This window comes from Miscanthus floridulus, chromosome 8 (genome assembly GCF_019320115.1).
Source record: "Miscanthus floridulus cultivar M001 chromosome 8, ASM1932011v1, whole genome shotgun sequence".
Lineage (NCBI taxonomy): Eukaryota > Viridiplantae > Streptophyta > Magnoliopsida > Poales > Poaceae > Miscanthus > Miscanthus floridulus.
In genome coordinates this window covers 49,913,010-49,930,282 of record NC_089587.1, presented here as the reverse complement: position 1 = coordinate 49,930,282, position 17,273 = coordinate 49,913,010, and the positions used below count along the sequence as shown (strand labels likewise).

Sequence of the window (17,273 nt, the reverse complement as noted above, 5' to 3'; positions counted from 1 at the left end):
CTAGCAAGAGCAAACAAGCCTCACTCAGTTCTACTACTTCGTTTCTATTGTGAAGTTTCAGTTGATTTCAAAGATGCTCTGTGTAAGCTTATATGCTTGTGACTGTTCACATAAGCCATATGCCCATATTTAGCCCTGTGATATGTATGTAGCATAAACCTTGAAGTACAAGGAAACTGGAGGCGAAGTGCTTATGGCTTGGGATCTTCTTCTAGGCAGATAAAGGGTTCCATTTTGCTTGTCTCCTATAATTTTTCCCTGCTCTACTTTTAAGTCATTAGATTGGATTGTTGCATAAGCTCGACAACAACAAAACCTTCTAATGATAGTATGCTTAAATTAGCATGCGCGCGTCACATGAGATTCTGTGTATTCTCCAGAACATTGCAGTTAAATAGCCTCTTCGTTTCGTTTGAAACGATCGTGGATTATAAGCCAAAAGTACTGCTGGCTGGTTTGGTGTGACAGAAAAATACTGTTGCAGCTTATAATCCACGATCGTATAAGCCGAAACGAACAGGCTGAAAATCTCCTTTTGCCATAATCCAGGATTGCCATTGTAGTTGAAGTCACGTGTGCTGGATGTTTTATGGGCTTGAGTATTTATCTTTATATTCAAGAATACATGGGCGCTTAATTTTTTCTGTTTTTCGCACTGTTATACATCGGAATCCCAGAAGATTTTGTAAGATCTGTGGCATGTGTCTGCTTTGTGCCCTTTTGCAGAGCACACATCCACGAATACAACTCTTTGGATGGGCAGCCTGATATTTTGCGGTCATTATATTCTGCACTCCAGCCATCTAGTACTACTTTGGAAGATCGAAGGTATAATTGCACTAGGCACAGCAAATATACTCACGGGCTGTTTGGATCATTTTATTTGGAGGAATTGAAATCTACTTAATAAATTAAGCTATTTGGCTTGGAATTTGACATTCCACCACTTTCTAAAGTTCACATTTATAGCCTGTCTCAAAATCATAAGGTGGGAGATGCAAATTAATTTTATAGATCACCATCTATGTTTCTACTTTGCAACTTATAAGACACTCTCTTCAACTCACTCCCCTACGTTAGAAATGCAACACATAAGTATTTCTCTCGTATAGCCAACAAATATAATCTATGTACAACCATATTGGCTTAATTAATATGTGTCTAAATTATGATTATTAAAATGAATTCAATTTCAAGGATCTAAACGGGGCCTAAGTATTTTTCACGTTATCCGACAAGTTTCTAAGTATATTTGAACATTTGATAAATGCCAAACGTACTCTTGCCTCTGCACACCCAAGGAATGCTTTATTTGTGCACTTTGCGGCTTATTTTCTGACAGTGGAAAAATGCTAGTATTGAACCAGCATAGCCATATCTCCATTAGAATTATTTGAAAATGGTCTTCAACTCATGTCTAACAGACATGGCTCCAAAGTATCAGTCATAAGCATGTATTGTTGAACAGTTCTCTTAACATACTGCCACAGAGATCGGCCAGCTGATGTATTTTTTTCTCTCCAGATATCATGATGCCCGTCTTTCTGATCAGCAGATGGCGTTACTTCAGTACCAAAGGGAGAATACCCATTATCTGAGTGATGAGGTACATGGAAAAGCATGATGATATCTGGATTTCTGTTTGTCGAAGATGATACATGGAAAAGCATGATGATAAAGGGAGAATATTCATTATCTGAATCTTCAGAGGTTGATGAGAGAGCTAGTCACATCTAGGAAGATAGCTACCAAGTATGCAAACCTAATAAGAGTCCATCCTTTTAGGAAGTTTGTTGAAGATGAAGGCAAACTGAAACTTGCTGTTGTCACTAAGAATAGCAAAACTATGCATTGCTCCTAAATATTAGGTATACATTTCTTTATGAGCATTATTTCCCACAAAGTGAAGCAGAAACATTTGAAAACCTTTTTTTTTAGGAAGGGTGGCAAAACCTCTTAACAACAAATACATGTCTGTGCGAAAGTACATCTCTAATTGTCCTTTTCACACTACTAGTGTTGCTTGTACAACAACTGCAAAGAAAGGCTACTCCAAACCACATGACACTTTATCTAGAGCACCCAACTCTAGTGCACAAACAAGAAAAACACAATAGTATGAATGTCAAGTCAAGGACTCGAGCTAAGGGACTGACGGACTGTGGCCCAAGTTGGCTTACCCGATCTGGGGACAACCGATAGAAGCCCGGTTCGCTTGGCTGATAAGTCATGGCTGAAAGTACTGTTGACTGATTTGTTGTGAGAGAAAAATATTGTTTGTTGGCTGAAAAAATATGACTTATAAGCCAAGCGAACAGGATAAGAAGGGCCAAGACGACCGCCGCCCTAGCCAAGTACAACAAGTCCCGTAGGGCCGTGCTTGGGCCAAAGGCCAGACACGACGCCCGGAGGGGCACGGCACGGGAGGCACGGCGTGCCGGCACGACCACCTGCGGGCCGTGCTTGGCCCGGGCCGGGCCAGCCCATTGGCCAACTATACGTCTCCCTGTGCCACCGTCGCCTCCTATGCCTACAACACCAAGCGACGATTATGGGTCAGCGGTGGCAGCAAGTCCCTTGCCCTCTCACCTCTTCCCCCTATGACCTCCACAATTCTCTGCCCACCAACCAATTTCCTAACAATGACAAATAGCTAGCCTGGTCCAATTGACAAGATCATATGTCTGTACATTAGCACCGCAAAGCCAATAATGGTGGTCAATTGCCAGATTGAACACTGAAATGGATCCAAGAGAAACAAGGACGAGCATCGATCATTTACAATATGAGGCCAATTGCCATCAACATCCCCTTACATAGTGCAGGTTTCTGAACCGTGCAAGTGGTAAGCACAAGAAGTGCACAAATTAGCAATTGGTAGACACTGGGTTATGTGAACATTTTATACATCAGCTAACTTTCTGCCACCCAAAAGGTTCAAGGCACCCAGCAATTTCCAGATGCGAGCTTGTCCAACACATCCACCTCCATAACTGTGAGTAAAGGAGAAAGGAAACCTATTAACACCTCCACCCAAAAGCAGTCATAAGTCAAACAAGGAGACTCACTTACAATGGAAGTACAGTTAGTTTTTTTTTAAGCATCTCTTTTGGTTCAACTGTGGGCTTCTCAAATTATGAATAGGCAGACATCGTGCCAAGTTATTAGTGTTTCCAACAACAGCTAAGACAACAATATGTCTTCCGACAAAAAATAAACAAACCAGCTATCTTGCTAAAATCACAGAAAAAAGTAATGTTTTGAAAGAAAAAGGGGGGTGCAGAAATGAAATTGTAAAAGGTGGAGCAGAGTTCAGAAATGAAATTGTGTAAAAGGTGAAATTGTGTAAAAGGTGGAGCAGAGTTCAGAAATGAAAGTGTGTAAAAGGTGGATCACAGAGTTCAAATACCAATGAAATATATCTGGAAAGGAAAGGGGCAAAGGGTACGCAGAATCTGATTATACAATAAAATAAATCTACAAGTTCAAACAATGAACGTTAAATTTTACCTATGCTCCAATCAGCACATTACAAGCTACTAGTTTCATCAGTCCTCACTTTCATAGTAAGAACTTGCTCTAATTATGTAGACCTGCACCATTCCCACAACAGATATTGCTTGGTCAGCATTACAATAGTATAGAATTAGACCTTATGCAAAATAGATTTCACTCACCTTGAACTTTGTCCTCTCAATCAGCTGGAAGACCAAGCAATCTCCATCAACCAGCTTGTGCTGGATGGCGAACCCTCTCCATCCAGCGCTGAGGCCCTTCTTCATCGCGAGGTAGAGCGTGTCGGACTCGTTGTCATCTTCATCCACCAGGGTGATAGTCTCGTCACGCTTGGGCAGGTGCTTCCGGCAGAAATCATTCGGGAGGCCCTGCAATTTCGCAAACCCACCAAACAAGAATTTACCTCGTAGGGGATGAAAAATAATAGAAAACAGCAGGACATGCCGAATTGAAGCTTCCGCTACTTTACCAGCCAGAAGCCCCCGGTGACATGGGACTGGGTCATGGGCTTGATGAAGATGGGGAACCTGGAGTCCAGCTCCTGCAACAGATCCTCCGCCTTAGAGATGGTGTAGCTCCTCGCCTCGTCGGTCGCGTACACTCGGTTGGCCAGATCCTTTCTCGCCGATCCGTACGTCCTGCCACTCAAGAATGAAGACAAACCAAACCAAAATTAATGATCTACATACAACTCCTGAGTCCTGACTGATTGGCGAGAAGGAATCCAAGCGCGTACCTCCTAATCTTCCTCGCGAAAGCTGGAACCTCCTGCACAGACACACATCAAAGACGAAATCCTGGATCAGTTCGTTTTCAAAGCCGCGATTTGTTCTAGGAAGTAAGGGGAAAAGATGAAATCTTTCGTGATTTCGATGACACTATGACCCTTTCACACCAACCTCGCGGTACACGGGCTTATCGGGGAGGTTGGCGACTCGGCCGGACCGCCGTAGTGGCTCCATCACGGCGTCGGCGGCGTCAAGCGGCACCCGCGCCTTCCGCTTCTTGACCTGTAGAAAATCCGATTGGGATAAAGTACACCCACAGAAAAGAAGACATCTAGCGACACAATAAAGAACGCGGCCATCATGGGAACCGGGACACACCGGCGAGGGCTTGGCGGCGGCGGCGGCCTCTCTGACGGCGGCGGAGAGGTGGTGGAGCTGCAGCTCCTCCAGCTTCCGCTTGTTCGCCTCCACCTGCCTCCGCCGCTGCTCCTCGTACGCCGTCGCCTCGGCCATCTCCCTTCTCTCTCTCCCTTCTTTGTGGTGTGGGTAGTTTTCGAAGGCGAACGGAATGGAGGAGCAGAGCAGACGAGGCGGCGCCGCGGCGGTGCAGAGAAAAAGGTGAGACGGGGACTTGGAGAGAGGGTTCGTTCTTCCGTTTGCGGAGACCCGGTCCATGAACTGGTTGCGTTCCAGCCCACTAGTAGATGCGGTTGATGGGTACGGACGCCAGGGTCACTTGGTGTATGCACCAGGTGCACGCAGGAGGTAGAAGAAGAAGGGCTCCGAGATTCAAATTTTGAGCTCTGCCGACGAGGGGGCACTGTGGAGGTTTTGGAAGAAAGTGCCCAAGTGGGGAGCACGGTCTTTATCAAAAAAAAAAAAAAAACAAAAACAAAGTGGGGAGCACGGCCGTCGGGCGGAGTAGAGATCCGGAGGGGGCCCACCTGTCAATTTCACATTATGATGAGAGCGCGTGTTTGTTTGTTGATGGCCAAACATAACACAATTTATTTTAGATGGTTCTTTAATTCTCTCTACTATCACAATTGTAGCTTTCAGCTTGTGTCACAAATACTTCCATATCTTTTTAATGAACCAAGTGAATGAGTTGTTATACTTCAATGATAAGTTTAGCAACAAGTGATGGTAAATGCTAATATTTGGCCATAGACTAAACGCGATTATGTGTTGTCCTCTCGAATGAAAATAGTTGCTTAGTTGGCAAAATAAACGATCTCCGTATATTGAGTGATAGCATATTTGAAGAAGCGATTTGATGATTTTTTATTTATTTATTTACTTCTTGTATATAATGGCCTCGGTTGGCTTGCTGAATCTTGGCTGAAAAACATTGTTTTGGCTGAAATATTGTGAGAGGAAAACACTGTTCCGGCTGAAAAAAAGAAGCCGAATATGGGGTAAGCCGAACGGGACTAATAAAGTTCATTAGTCATAATTTACAAAGAGGAAGCAATGGTCCAGATAGGTCCGAACATAAGGGAAAATTATTCTAAAAGTATATTAGAACTTGTTCGATAGTACTTTCTCTATTCTAAATTATACTTTAAGTCGTTTGAAATTTTTTACTCTAGACATAATATATCTATCTAGACTAGATGTGTCACAGAAATTATACAGGAAAGTCACGACGACTCACTATTTGAAAAGTCTCCTCTTTTTGCAAGCGTTGTGCAACAATCATAGCCAGCACAACCTTGATTAGGTGAAGCCTAAAAAACCCGATTTAGATCAAAAGATCCTTGCTATCATTATCGTAGAAAAAAAGAGAGTAAAGTTTGAATATTACTTTCACACACTAGAAGAGATGTGAAAGTACATTAACACGGGGTATCTAGTTTTCAAATTATTGTAACTCTAAATATTATCTTAGCAACCTTCGTGAGGCGTTGTTTCTGTGCTATGCATATGCATACCCCCTTCATACAAAAAGAGTATCATTTGGACAAAAAGAGTATGATGTACGCCCAATCAGCCAACTTATTTCCCACCAAGCAGGCCAGCAAAACACAAAGTTCATATGCGCGGGTAGAGCCACATATAAGACTACATGGTGAATAAACAGTCTAGGTTTTCAACCAACATATATTATTCAGTCTCCAGCTTGTTATGATAAATATATAAGCTTATTTTAACTTTTCCCTTTATCCTTACAATAATGGATATGATCGATAAACATCTATAATCCATCTTATAGGCATGAAAATGTGAAATTAACCATAAGGCAACTCATATAATCTAGCACTTATAAACTGGATCTATACAAAGTTTCTTTTTTAATTAAAAAATATACGGTATGTGACGCACAATTAGACGGGACTCACTACTTCTCTTTCTTCAATTTTTGGGTATATTTCTCTTCTCTTTTTGGTCACTTTTTCAATTGTCTTCCTTTTCTTCAACCATATATATATATAAATTGTTGGAGGTGCTTTGGGGGTGAGGTACCCCTGCCCCGCGCTGGATCTGCCCCTTTGTATGTGATTCACTAGTACACATTGCCACTCATGATTACGAGGCCATTCCTAAGGTGTTGATGACAATTTGTTCACCATATCTTTAGTAGAAATTCACATGCTAGGTAGGACAAGATGTGGTAGGCTCTAATGGTGGCGTAGAACCAACATTCTTGTGAAAGACTATTTCATGGTATCGCATTAGACCTAAACATTTTACAGGCCGAATTGAGCTGAAAAAGGCTCGGGCTTAGATATAATATAATGGCACAATAGCCATTTTGGTCCATTACTCGAGGCTCAATTTCATCCCTAAACTTTCAAAACGACCGTTTAGATCCTCAAATTTTAGTTTTAGGCTCAATTTCATCATACGATTATTAAGATGATCGTTTTAGGCCTTAAATTTTGCATTTTTGGCTCCATTTCATACCTAAACTATCAAAGTGCATTTAACTTTTTATTTTCAACTCAATTTTGTCTATTCAAAAAGAAAACTTTATATTTTTGGCACAATTTCATCCATAAATTATCAAAATTATAGATCTGCTATTGTTTCAATATATTCATGTATTCTTAAAGAATAAATAGTGCTCGATGCAACTGTAATTGCTCCCACAAATATCATTTAGTCGGATATATATAAATGGTACCATTATAAGGTAACACTAAAAATAATAGCTTGAAATTATTAATGGCTACGAAATAGTTTTTGGATGAATATTATTTTTCTTTCTCCAATTATTGGTGGTGTTGGAGCTAACCATTTGCAACAGTGTAACATTCCACGTACAACGTAGACAAATTTGAGTTGAAAATAAAAGTTTAAAGAACAAAATACACTTTGATAGTTTATAAATGAAATTGAGCCCAAAATACAAAGTTTGAGGACTAAAACAATCATCTTCATAGTTTTAGGATGAAATTGAGCCTAAAAGTAGAGTTTGAGGACTAAAACGGCCATTTTGAAAGTTCAGGGACGAAACTGAGCCTTGAGTAATAGTTGAGGGACCAAAATAACTGTTTTGCCTAACATAATGGTTTCAATAATTTTTTGTTGGTCTATATGCATTTTAGAATTGATGGCCAAAGCTGAAGAAATCTAACAAGTCCCAGAAAATTATCCAATACATATGTACTTCCTTTCCTCAACCGCGAATAAAATCCTCTCCCAGGCACCAAGCACTGTTCGATACTGTTCAGTACTGTTTGCAACACTGTTCATATACTCGTTCAACTACGAATAAATTGCTGGGTCCTAAGCCACCAAGACATATTCGACACTGTTCATGTACTGTTAATGCACTTTTTGGCATGGTTTCTATGTTTGTTTGTAACATTGTTTATCTGTTTTTTTTACTATTTGTGGCAGAACCGTTTGACTTCTAAGAGTATTTGTCTTCTATTAGACGCTAAGTACCCTATGGAGCATACTAAATCAGTCAATTTCATCGAGCACACCCAACAAAAGAACTCAAAAATCCACATTTTTATCAGGATCATAAATAAATAAATAAAGCTTACAACATTCTTAACCATTTCATACGTCACATAATTACATAAAATCGGAGTTATTACAAAACAAGTTTTATGTAGCAGCGGAAAGAACAATTATAGTGTAGAATAAATAAAAGTTGATATATTACAGGTTTACAAAAATTTATCTTGCAACATAAATAAACATGTGATCGGAGTTGTAGCGGAATTAAATATTTATTCAAAGGCATGTCTAAGCATTTAACGCAGAATTAACTTTTCTTTATAAAACATTTGATGAAGGTTATAAATAAAAACTACGATCGTATCGTAAAAGGAATCCTCGCTGAGTCCACAAGGAGGTATCCACACACAAGAGTTAGTTCTAGCATCCACTTGTTACCTGCAACACAGGGAATAAAACCCTAAGTACTCGAGTGTACTCAGCAAGACTTACCCAATAGAAGAAAAATAAAATGACTCCAAGGATATGCAAGGATTATTTGGTTTGCTGGTTTGAACTTGTAGGAAGCATTACTAATAGTGCATCCTTATATTCAAAGTTTTAGTAGTCATGATTAGTTCATTAGTTAACCATTTTAGGTAAACACATGTACTACTTTCAAGCATGTGGTAAGCAATCAGAATCATTTTAAGTCCTCATTCATGTTCCATTTATTACTACGGTGCAAGACCACAGTCAAGCAGGTACCATCTTAGAAGAAACGACAATTCGCGAACCGATGACTCCCAGCTGGGTACCCCTCAACATACATCTCGTCTACACCCAAAAGCACAGACAAGACTAGCCCTTCCCAAACCTGTCACGGGCTCTAGGTCTTCGCCCGAACTCGGACTCCAAGTCCCAACACTGCGGCCTATGCGGCAGGTTGATGCCCTTGGAACTCCACCTGCCCTCGCCTCCATACTAGCTGGCTCGAAAAGAGCCGGAACCCATGACTGGTAAGGTATGCAAGCCTTCCTACCCCCATCCGCAAGTATGTGAGAGGGACATTCAAAACTTGACTGCCATCCACAAAAACGGATGGTCCTTAATCGACTCAGACGAGAAATCACGCAACCAAGACAAAGCCCTGCGCTCGCAAGACCCGCCCAGCTGCACCCACCAATAACCACGATATCCCCAACATCCACTTATCGTGTTTCCCGCCCGGTCTCTAATTATTATCCACCTCAAAAATCCATATGATGGTAATATGATAGTAATATATATTCCTATCTCTCGTGAGTAACAGGCAATCACTCGACTTCTACCGGAGTTCTATAGCGTAGCAATCTACACGATCCTGTCATATTAGTAAGACTCATAGGATAAGGAATATATATGCAAGTGGGTTCCATTCAACTCCTCAAAACTTAATACACAAAACATAATATAAGTGCTGAATAATAGAGGTTATGCACGGGGATTTGCCTGGGTAAATAACATTAAAAAAATTGGCATTTCCATCTTTAGGATCCGTCCACTAATACACCGTCTCCGGCTCAGCTCCAATGTCACATCCACGTGCTCATCATCTAGCGCACCTAAATGAGATGCAACGATGCAAATACATGAATGCAAAGGAAGCACACATAATGCATCACATAAAGGCACTCAAGATAAGCATCAGGTTTATAAATCAATTATTAAGTTTTTATTGCAATAACGTATGTGAGAGCAAGATAAATCTATATATCGATATTTTATGTAAACACATAGCCATATTAAGTGTTCATTTGACACAACGACATCATACAAATACAGTGGAACCATATTTTCTATTTTTACAAACTTTTATTATTTATAAATCATTTAACAAGCGTTAAACAAGTTAAATCAATTACTTAGTCATAGCACATATTTAAAGGCTACAAAGATTACAGGAGATGCCTAACATATGTAAGAATCTACTTTAAAAATTTCAGATTAAACCCATTTACCAATTAGCCACTAAAAATAGTACATTAATTATAGGAGCATATTTATTTATTGCGGACCTAAAAATAGTGAGCATCAGATGAATTAATCTACTCTAACACATAGTTCAGATTACCAGGAGTCTAACAAAACAAGAATCATGAATTTAGGACTTCATTTCGAATTTAAACAGATTTTACAAAGTTGAACCTATTTGATCAATCTTTGAAAAAGAGAAAAAGCTAATAGACACAAATGCGTTGGGAACCCCAAACTCCTTTAAAAATCTTATTAGCTCTTTTACTATTAATGTCTCTCATACATATTCACACATAACCCCCTAGATTCCTCTTCTTTTCTGCCCATACTCCTCCCTCTAAATCTCACGTACGAACAGAGGAGGAGCTCGGGACGCGATTCACGCGGCGGCCGCGGCTCGGCTGGCGACCGAGGATCCGGGCGACGGCAACCGAAAGTTGGGGGAGCACCAGGGCCTTACCACGGACACGGCTATGGTGATGGTTGAGTCGGAGGCAGCCCGAGCAGAGCTGGCCACGTGCGAGCGGGTGAGACGGCGGCGCTCCGCAGCGGACACGGTGGCGTCAGCTCGTCTCCAGCGAGACCTTCGGTAAAAATAGGGAGAGCATAGACACCAGGAGGTCAATATAAGTCGAGATGCATTGGATCGAGCTAAAACCAAGCGTAGGGACCTACCCCAAAACGTGCTCTGTTACGGCGGCGAGATTACCGGCGGCTCGGAAGTTCCGAAATTGGCCGGCGACAGCGAACTGCTGAGTCTCTATGTGGGTTTGCTGGCTAGGCAACTTCCATGGCTACTCTCTGGTGCGAGGAATTGGACCGGGAGGCTCGGGGCTGCGCGAATTTGAAAGGCGAAGAGGTGCGGTTACACCCGGTGGAGACGGTGTCGACTATTCCGGCTGGGTCAAGGCCAATAATGGCCGGAGCAGCGCGTCCACCAGCGAGCAGGTGAGCTAGGCATTGATGGGTCGTCGCGACTCGGTTGGACGAAGGGCGCTGCCTCGGGCAGGTCGGTCAAAAGTCTCGGCGGACAGCAGGGCAGCAGCGCGGCAGCGACCCAGCGACACAGCGGCAGCGCACAGCGAGACAGGCACGGCAGCAGCAGTGCAAGCACGGGCCATAATGGCGCTCGAACGCGCCCAACACGGCGAGGAAAAGGACGCGGCTCTCCTCAAGCACGGCAGCGGGTCACCCGGCCCTGGCACGACGGGCAGCGACCACGGCGAACGAAGCGAGCAGGGCGCACAGATCAGCGGAGACCGGGCGCATCACGGCGGCACAGCTGCTTTGATTGCTCGGCATGCAGGGCAGCAGCGTCTCTCTCTCTCTCTCGGTCAAACTTGGCTTGCACCAGCGGCCAGCAGCAGCGTGCATGCGTGAGTGTTAGTGTGCGTGTGTGGCTTGTGTGTGTTTTGTTTTCCGATTTCTTTTTTCTTTTTACAAACACATACTTCATCATGCACATTTTTATTACTAACAAAGAATTGTATTTCCTGAAAATGTTTAAGTTGGCTATAATTTTAAAAGAATCTTTACTCAACATTTTTAGTATTACAAGTAAGAGGTCATTACGGAGCACATGAAACTTATGAGTCAAGTTTTATCAATCTTAACCTATTTGCTAATTAGGTACGTAACACCGGGGTGTTACACTATTCATCTTCCTTTTTACTGTTCTCCCAGTGCTGTTTGTGCTCCTTCCTGTCGCCCGTGGAGCGGAGAGCGTGCTATCGAGCTAGTACTATATAACCAAACCTCGCATTCTGGGACTCTGGGTTCCAAACTGTGAGTCAAGTGGCTATGATCAAGCTCAGATATAAAAATAGTATGATTCTTTCTAAAAAGTAATTATTTCTCCCTCTAACAAAAGACAGTGTGTTTAAGTTGCATGTATTGGCGGTGTTCCCTGGTCTGAAGGAGACCGGCCAGCCGGCTGGTTCCCCTCACGCGACACTGTTTATCCATCCAGCCAAACAGTGTTTCTCTCTCACACAACCAGCCAGTTTCAGCCAAGATTCTGCTAGCCGAACGGGGCCATTAGGTGAATACAAAAAATTGGTTACAATCAACTTTTATGGAGCGGTTTTGCATATTTGAAGTCAAATGAGTAGATTTGTTTCAAAAGTTTCATCATAATTTATGCTTCCTCTACTTTGAAACATTTTACTAAAATATTATTAAGCAATTCATGATTTCCCATGCAAAAAGAGGAGGGGCAAATGAGATAGGCGTGCGTGGTGAACATACATATATATGTGTATGCCCCTGTTTATAGGGCCTACTAGGGTTAATATCTAGATAGCTAAAAATTAGCTTAGTGCATTTAAATAAGAGGGATAAAAATAGCCAAGTCTTCAATTTAGCCAACGACAACTAATTTAAGTTAACTTTTAGCCTCAACTAGGAACCGTCTAAATAGGCCCTAAATTTTGCTCTGTTTTATTTTCTTTTAACCGGGCAATCATGAAAATTTCTATCCCTGAAATTTGAGGGGGAAAACCTTTTTGAGAATTGCTGGCACCCGGACTTCCAATGGATAGGATTTCATCGGATGGTACTGAACGGACTGATAGAAACACGTCGCACTCCCACCGTATCGTTGCAGTCCTTCCCTGTCTGTCTCGCCCCACCCCGCGCCCGCCGCTCCTTTCCCCCGACCCCCTTCTCTCTCTCCGCGCGGGCGGGACCTGGGAGCTGAGATGAGGACGAGCACGCACCGTCCGCATGACCCTAGGTGCACCGCGCAACTCATCCGTCGGCCCTTGGCTCGCCGCGCCCCTTCCCTCGGTGCCCAGGCTGTGCCCCCATGACTCTCTGAATATACCTTTGAAACACGAAACGCTTGCAACCTGAAACACTTGAATGCAACATACGTCTAAAGCAGATGAAATATTTAGAACATACACTTGCAACATGTGTGTGAAACATATGCGACATCCAAATAAAACACCTGCAACTTGCAACATGAAAACACGTATTGCAATATAAGACTAAAACAGTTGAAATATTTCGAACACACTCTTGCAACATATGTGTGAAACATAAGCAATATCCAAATAAGTACACTTGTAACATACGTTTGAAAAAGCAGATGAAACATTTGGAACGGACGCTTGCAACATACGTGTATTGTGTACAACCATTGCAATATGCGCAACATCACGATCTATTTTTTGCAACATCCATATAAAACACTTGCAACATATCTCTGAAACATCTGAAACGTACTCTTGAAACATGCACTTTCAACACAACATCTCTATGCTGCTCAGCAGAATGGAGGCTCATCGGTGTGTGTTGTTCACCGTAGGCAGCGGCGTTTATAGGCGGCGAGCCGACAGCAGTGGCTGCACGTTGCAGAAGCGAGGCATTGGCAACACGAACGGCAGGGAGGTTGCGGCCGCGCGACTTGGAGAGGGCAGCAGCGCGCCGCGCCTAGCAGGGATGGTAGCTACACGTCGCGACTCGGAGGCGGCCGCGCGCTGCGCCTCGTCGGGCTAGCGACCGTGCTCTCGGAGGCGGCAAGTGAGCGGATAAGAACGATAGGAAGAAGAACAAGTGAATAAAAATAATTGGATAAACAGTTTTTTCTTTTGAGATTAAAAAAACGTGGCTCGTTGGGCTGGCGGGGTGGTCCAGCGATAGCCGGACGTATGCACGGTTCGCCCAGCTCAGAGCATTACCGAAAACGTTTCTCTCCCTGCCTCGTTGGGCGTGAAACTTCCTGTCCCAGTCTAAGGAAGTGTCTAGTTTCCAAAAATTTTCAAGATTTCTCGTCACATTAAATCTTTGGACGCATGCATGAAGCATTAAATATAAATAAAAAATAAAACTAATTACACAGTTTAGACGAAATTCACGAGACGAATCTTTTAAGCCTAATTAGACTATGATTGGACACTAATTGTCAAATAACAACGAAAGTGCTACAGTACCATTTCACCAAAAATTTCGTCAACTAAACAAGCAAGTGGTGCAGTGAATACTGAATAGCATCCCTCCAACTCCAACTGCTCTCGCCTTATCCTCAGTTCCTCACCCACTTCCCGCCATCCGCGGGTCCTGCGCCGCCGCCTGATACCCAACAGCAGCGATGGCGGCGAGGGTCCCGGCGGCCGATCTCAACCAGCACCTCTCGTCGCCGTTCACCGCATTGCGCTGCCGCAGTCCAGGTACATATGCTTCTCCTTTCTCATTAATTCGGCCGCCCTAGTTAACCCCCAATCCCCTTTTCCTTGTCTCCACCGCTGCTTCTCGCAGGTGACGAGGCGCCTCTCCGCGTAGCATCCAGGACGCCGCGGAGAAGTGCGGAACCCACGACGACGAGGATCCTCTGCAGGTGCTCATGATCATTCCTATGCCCCTGCGATATATATACCGTCCCAATTCGTTCCCAAAATCAAATCCGCACCTCGAAATTCCTGCCAATCGCAGACACCTGCACTCTGAGTCTCTGACACGATCGAACTGAAGGGCCGCAGAGGTGCAGGGCTCTGGAGGAGGATCCAAGAGGAGGAGGAGGGAGCCGCTGCGGCGCGGGGCCGTCAGCGCGCGCCTCCCGGTGCCGGACCACATACCCCGGCCACCCTATGTCGGCACGGACGCCGTCCCGGACGTGAGCCCGGACCGGCAGGTGCACGACGGCGAGAGCATCATGCGCATGCTGGACGCCTGCGAACTCGCCGCTCGAGTCCTGCACCATGCCGGAGCCATGGTCAAAGTGAGTTGAGTAGAGTAGTGAGCGCGCGTCCTGCGGATCTGGTTCGCTTTCTGTCGACAAATTTGTGACCCGTGCGTGCACGCACATGCATGTGCAGCCCTCCGTGACGACGGACGAGATCGACAGAGCTGTGCACCAGATGATCGTCGACGCCGGCGCTTACCCCTCCCCACTTGGATACGGCGGGTTCCCCAAGAGCGTGTGCACGTCGGTGAACGAGTGCACCTGCCACGGTATCCCCGACTCACGCGAGCTACAGGTTTGGGCATTTATTTTTCTTCTTCTAGTTTCTGCCTTGAATGTAGTAGCAAACTAGTACCAGCACTTGAACAAAGACCTTGCTTAATTTTGGAGCTACCTGAAACGAAACAGGTATATATAATTGCTGAACTTGCTTAATTTTGGAGCTGAACAGTCGTGCTTCCTCCCAATGACCTTGCAGGATGGAGACATTATCAACATTGATGTTACTGTCTATTTAAACGTATGTGTGCTACCTGCTGTTCTTTTCATCTGCAACCGACACATTTTTTCTTATCGTTGCTCTGTTCTAATGCCATCAATCAATTTAGTAATTGATAAATGTTGATGTCATAAAGTGACATGGACTTTTGCTCCAGGGCTACCACGGGGACACCTCAAGAACATACCTTTGTGGAGAAGTCGATGACGCTACTAAGCAACTTGTGAAGGTGTGATGACTCTGATGTTTCTCCCTTCTGACTACTTCCTAATCGTATTGTGTGAACCAATCTTTTGTGGTCTGTAATAGGTCACTGAAGAGTGCATGATGCGAGGCATATCAGCCTGCAAGCACGGTGCTAGTTTCAAGGAAATTGGACAGAGAATAAGGTCTTGATCTCTCTTATTTATCGAACATATGTGAGCATGAATCTTCTGATGCTTCGTTAACATCCAGATAAGCGTTTTTTATGAAGCTTATTTCTTAAGCATGACACTTTCTGATGCCGCTGTTGCGTATTATCTGAATAGAACTTTGATTCTTAACAACCCCGACAGCTTGCATATTATCTGGCCACAGTGTACCGCATTTAACTGTTGAATTTTCCATTGCGATGAACTTCGTCCTGTCAGCGATTGAGACTCTACTTTGGTTGTTTCAGTGAGCACGCAGAGAAATATGGCTATGGCATCGACCCCTTTGTTGGGCACGGCATTGGGAGGATATTCCATTGCGAACCCATCATATGGCATACCTGTAAGTAATTAAACACATACTGTTTCGTTTTCTGATCACTGTGGTTAATTCAGTCAAGCACGGCCTGAAGACACATCCGTGACCGTGACAGACGATTACGAGCCAGGGTTCATGGTCGCAGGCCAGACATTCACCATCGGTAAGCACCCGTCCCAAGACCTCTCTCTCCTCTCCTCCCATGATCTTTTATCATCGTTGAGAGAATTGTTTACTGATCACCGTCCGAATGGCCACCGACTCCACGCAATGCAATGCAGAGCCAACGCTGTCGATGGGGAGCACGCAGTGCGTGGTGTGGGACGACGGCTGGACGGCTGTGGCGGTGGACGGCAGCCTCAGCGCGCAGTTCGAGCACACCGTGCTGGTCACCAGCGACGGCGCCGAGATCCTAACTGGGTTTCCGTAGCATCACATGAGCGTGGAGGGGCACAACGGACCTGCAGGCTGCAGCCATGCGGACGCTGGTATCTTTTGTAAATTTTAAAAACTCGACCTGCGGGGTAAGCCTCTCGGGGCATTGCTGTAAGAGAGAAGACATTCTCACAGTCTGAGAAAACCCCTGAAGCTCTACCCCACTTTGACACAGGGGCACCGTTGTCCTGTGAGAATCGGGCTGGACCTTTGACCTGTGCTTTCGCCGAGGGGATTTTTTTAATCCCAGCCTAAAATTCGCTCCCACGAGGAGTCGAATTCAGGACCTGGGAAGTGACACGGAGGCCACCTAACTAGTTCAGCTAGACACCTTTGGCACTTTTGACAATTTTACTAGAAATATATAGAATCTGCGTTGTCACGGGCAAACAGATACTGAAAAATCCATTATCTTTAGGGATATAGATGGGCATGTAGCCGTCCAAGTGTAAGAAAATAACAGAGGTGACTTTCACAATACAGACAATATACACCACCTCAATTAGAGTATAATTTGTGTAATACAATCAAAGATATTTGAGATAAGTCCTACTAGTTATAAGATAATCATTAGCCGCTAGTTTTAATGGCAAATCAAACATTATTAATCTACTAAATCATTGCACATCAACAGTCTACATTCGGAATAATAATGTAACTTGAAAAGAGAAGATTCAGAAGTACATGAATCGTCAAAGGCGCCTAGTCCAAGCGGTTAGGTGGCCCGGCGGCACTCCTCAGGTCCTGAGTTCGACTCTCCGTGGGAGCG

At 44.0% G+C, this 17,273-nt stretch overlaps 2 protein-coding genes and 1 long non-coding RNA gene across 5 annotated transcripts; 1 reads left to right on the top strand and 2 right to left on the bottom strand.

Annotated features, from left to right (window-relative positions):
• Window positions 1–2,717: 2,717 nt before the first annotated feature.
• LOC136471945 (B3 domain-containing protein Os06g0194400-like) lies at window positions 2,718–5,023 on the bottom strand. The gene is made up of 7 exons (XM_066469695.1): window positions 4,623–5,023; window positions 4,416–4,526; window positions 4,253–4,284; window positions 3,986–4,154; window positions 3,678–3,884; window positions 3,511–3,593; window positions 2,718–2,993 (listed from the first exon to the last, which is right to left on the bottom strand). The coding sequence occupies exons 1-6, from the start codon at window positions 4,917–4,919 to the stop codon at window positions 3,549–3,551; spliced, it is 861 nt and encodes a 286-aa protein (XP_066325792.1). The 5' UTR covers window positions 4,920–5,023; the 3' UTR covers window positions 2,718–2,993; window positions 3,511–3,548.
• Window positions 5,024–8,290: 3,267 nt separating this feature from the next.
• Window positions 8,291–11,034, bottom strand: LOC136471944 (uncharacterized). 2 transcript variants are annotated; one of them, XR_010762164.1, is made up of 3 exons: window positions 10,830–11,034; window positions 10,615–10,738; window positions 8,291–8,597 (listed from the first exon to the last, which is right to left on the bottom strand). It is a non-coding gene; the product is annotated as an uncharacterized lncRNA (long non-coding RNA). The 2 variants fall into 2 exon arrangements; XR_010762163.1 differs by lacking the exon at window positions 8,291–8,597 and adding an exon at window positions 9,561–9,742.
• A 3,141-nt stretch (window positions 11,035–14,175) lies between these two features.
• Window positions 14,176–16,974, top strand: LOC136471943 (methionine aminopeptidase 1B, chloroplastic-like). 2 transcript variants are annotated; one of them, XM_066469694.1, is made up of 10 exons: window positions 14,176–14,326; window positions 14,415–14,493; window positions 14,628–14,874; window positions 14,972–15,133; window positions 15,317–15,358; window positions 15,495–15,566; window positions 15,647–15,726; window positions 15,999–16,093; window positions 16,185–16,232; window positions 16,351–16,974. In XM_066469694.1, exons 1-10 carry the CDS (start codon window positions 14,248–14,250, stop codon window positions 16,497–16,499), a joined length of 1,053 nt encoding a protein of 350 aa, XP_066325791.1. In that variant the 5' UTR covers window positions 14,176–14,247; the 3' UTR covers window positions 16,500–16,974. The 2 variants fall into 2 exon arrangements, with proteins under 2 accessions (XP_066325791.1, XP_066325790.1); XM_066469693.1 differs by having other exon boundaries at window positions 15,290–15,358.
• Window positions 16,975–17,273: the final 299 nt, after the last annotated feature.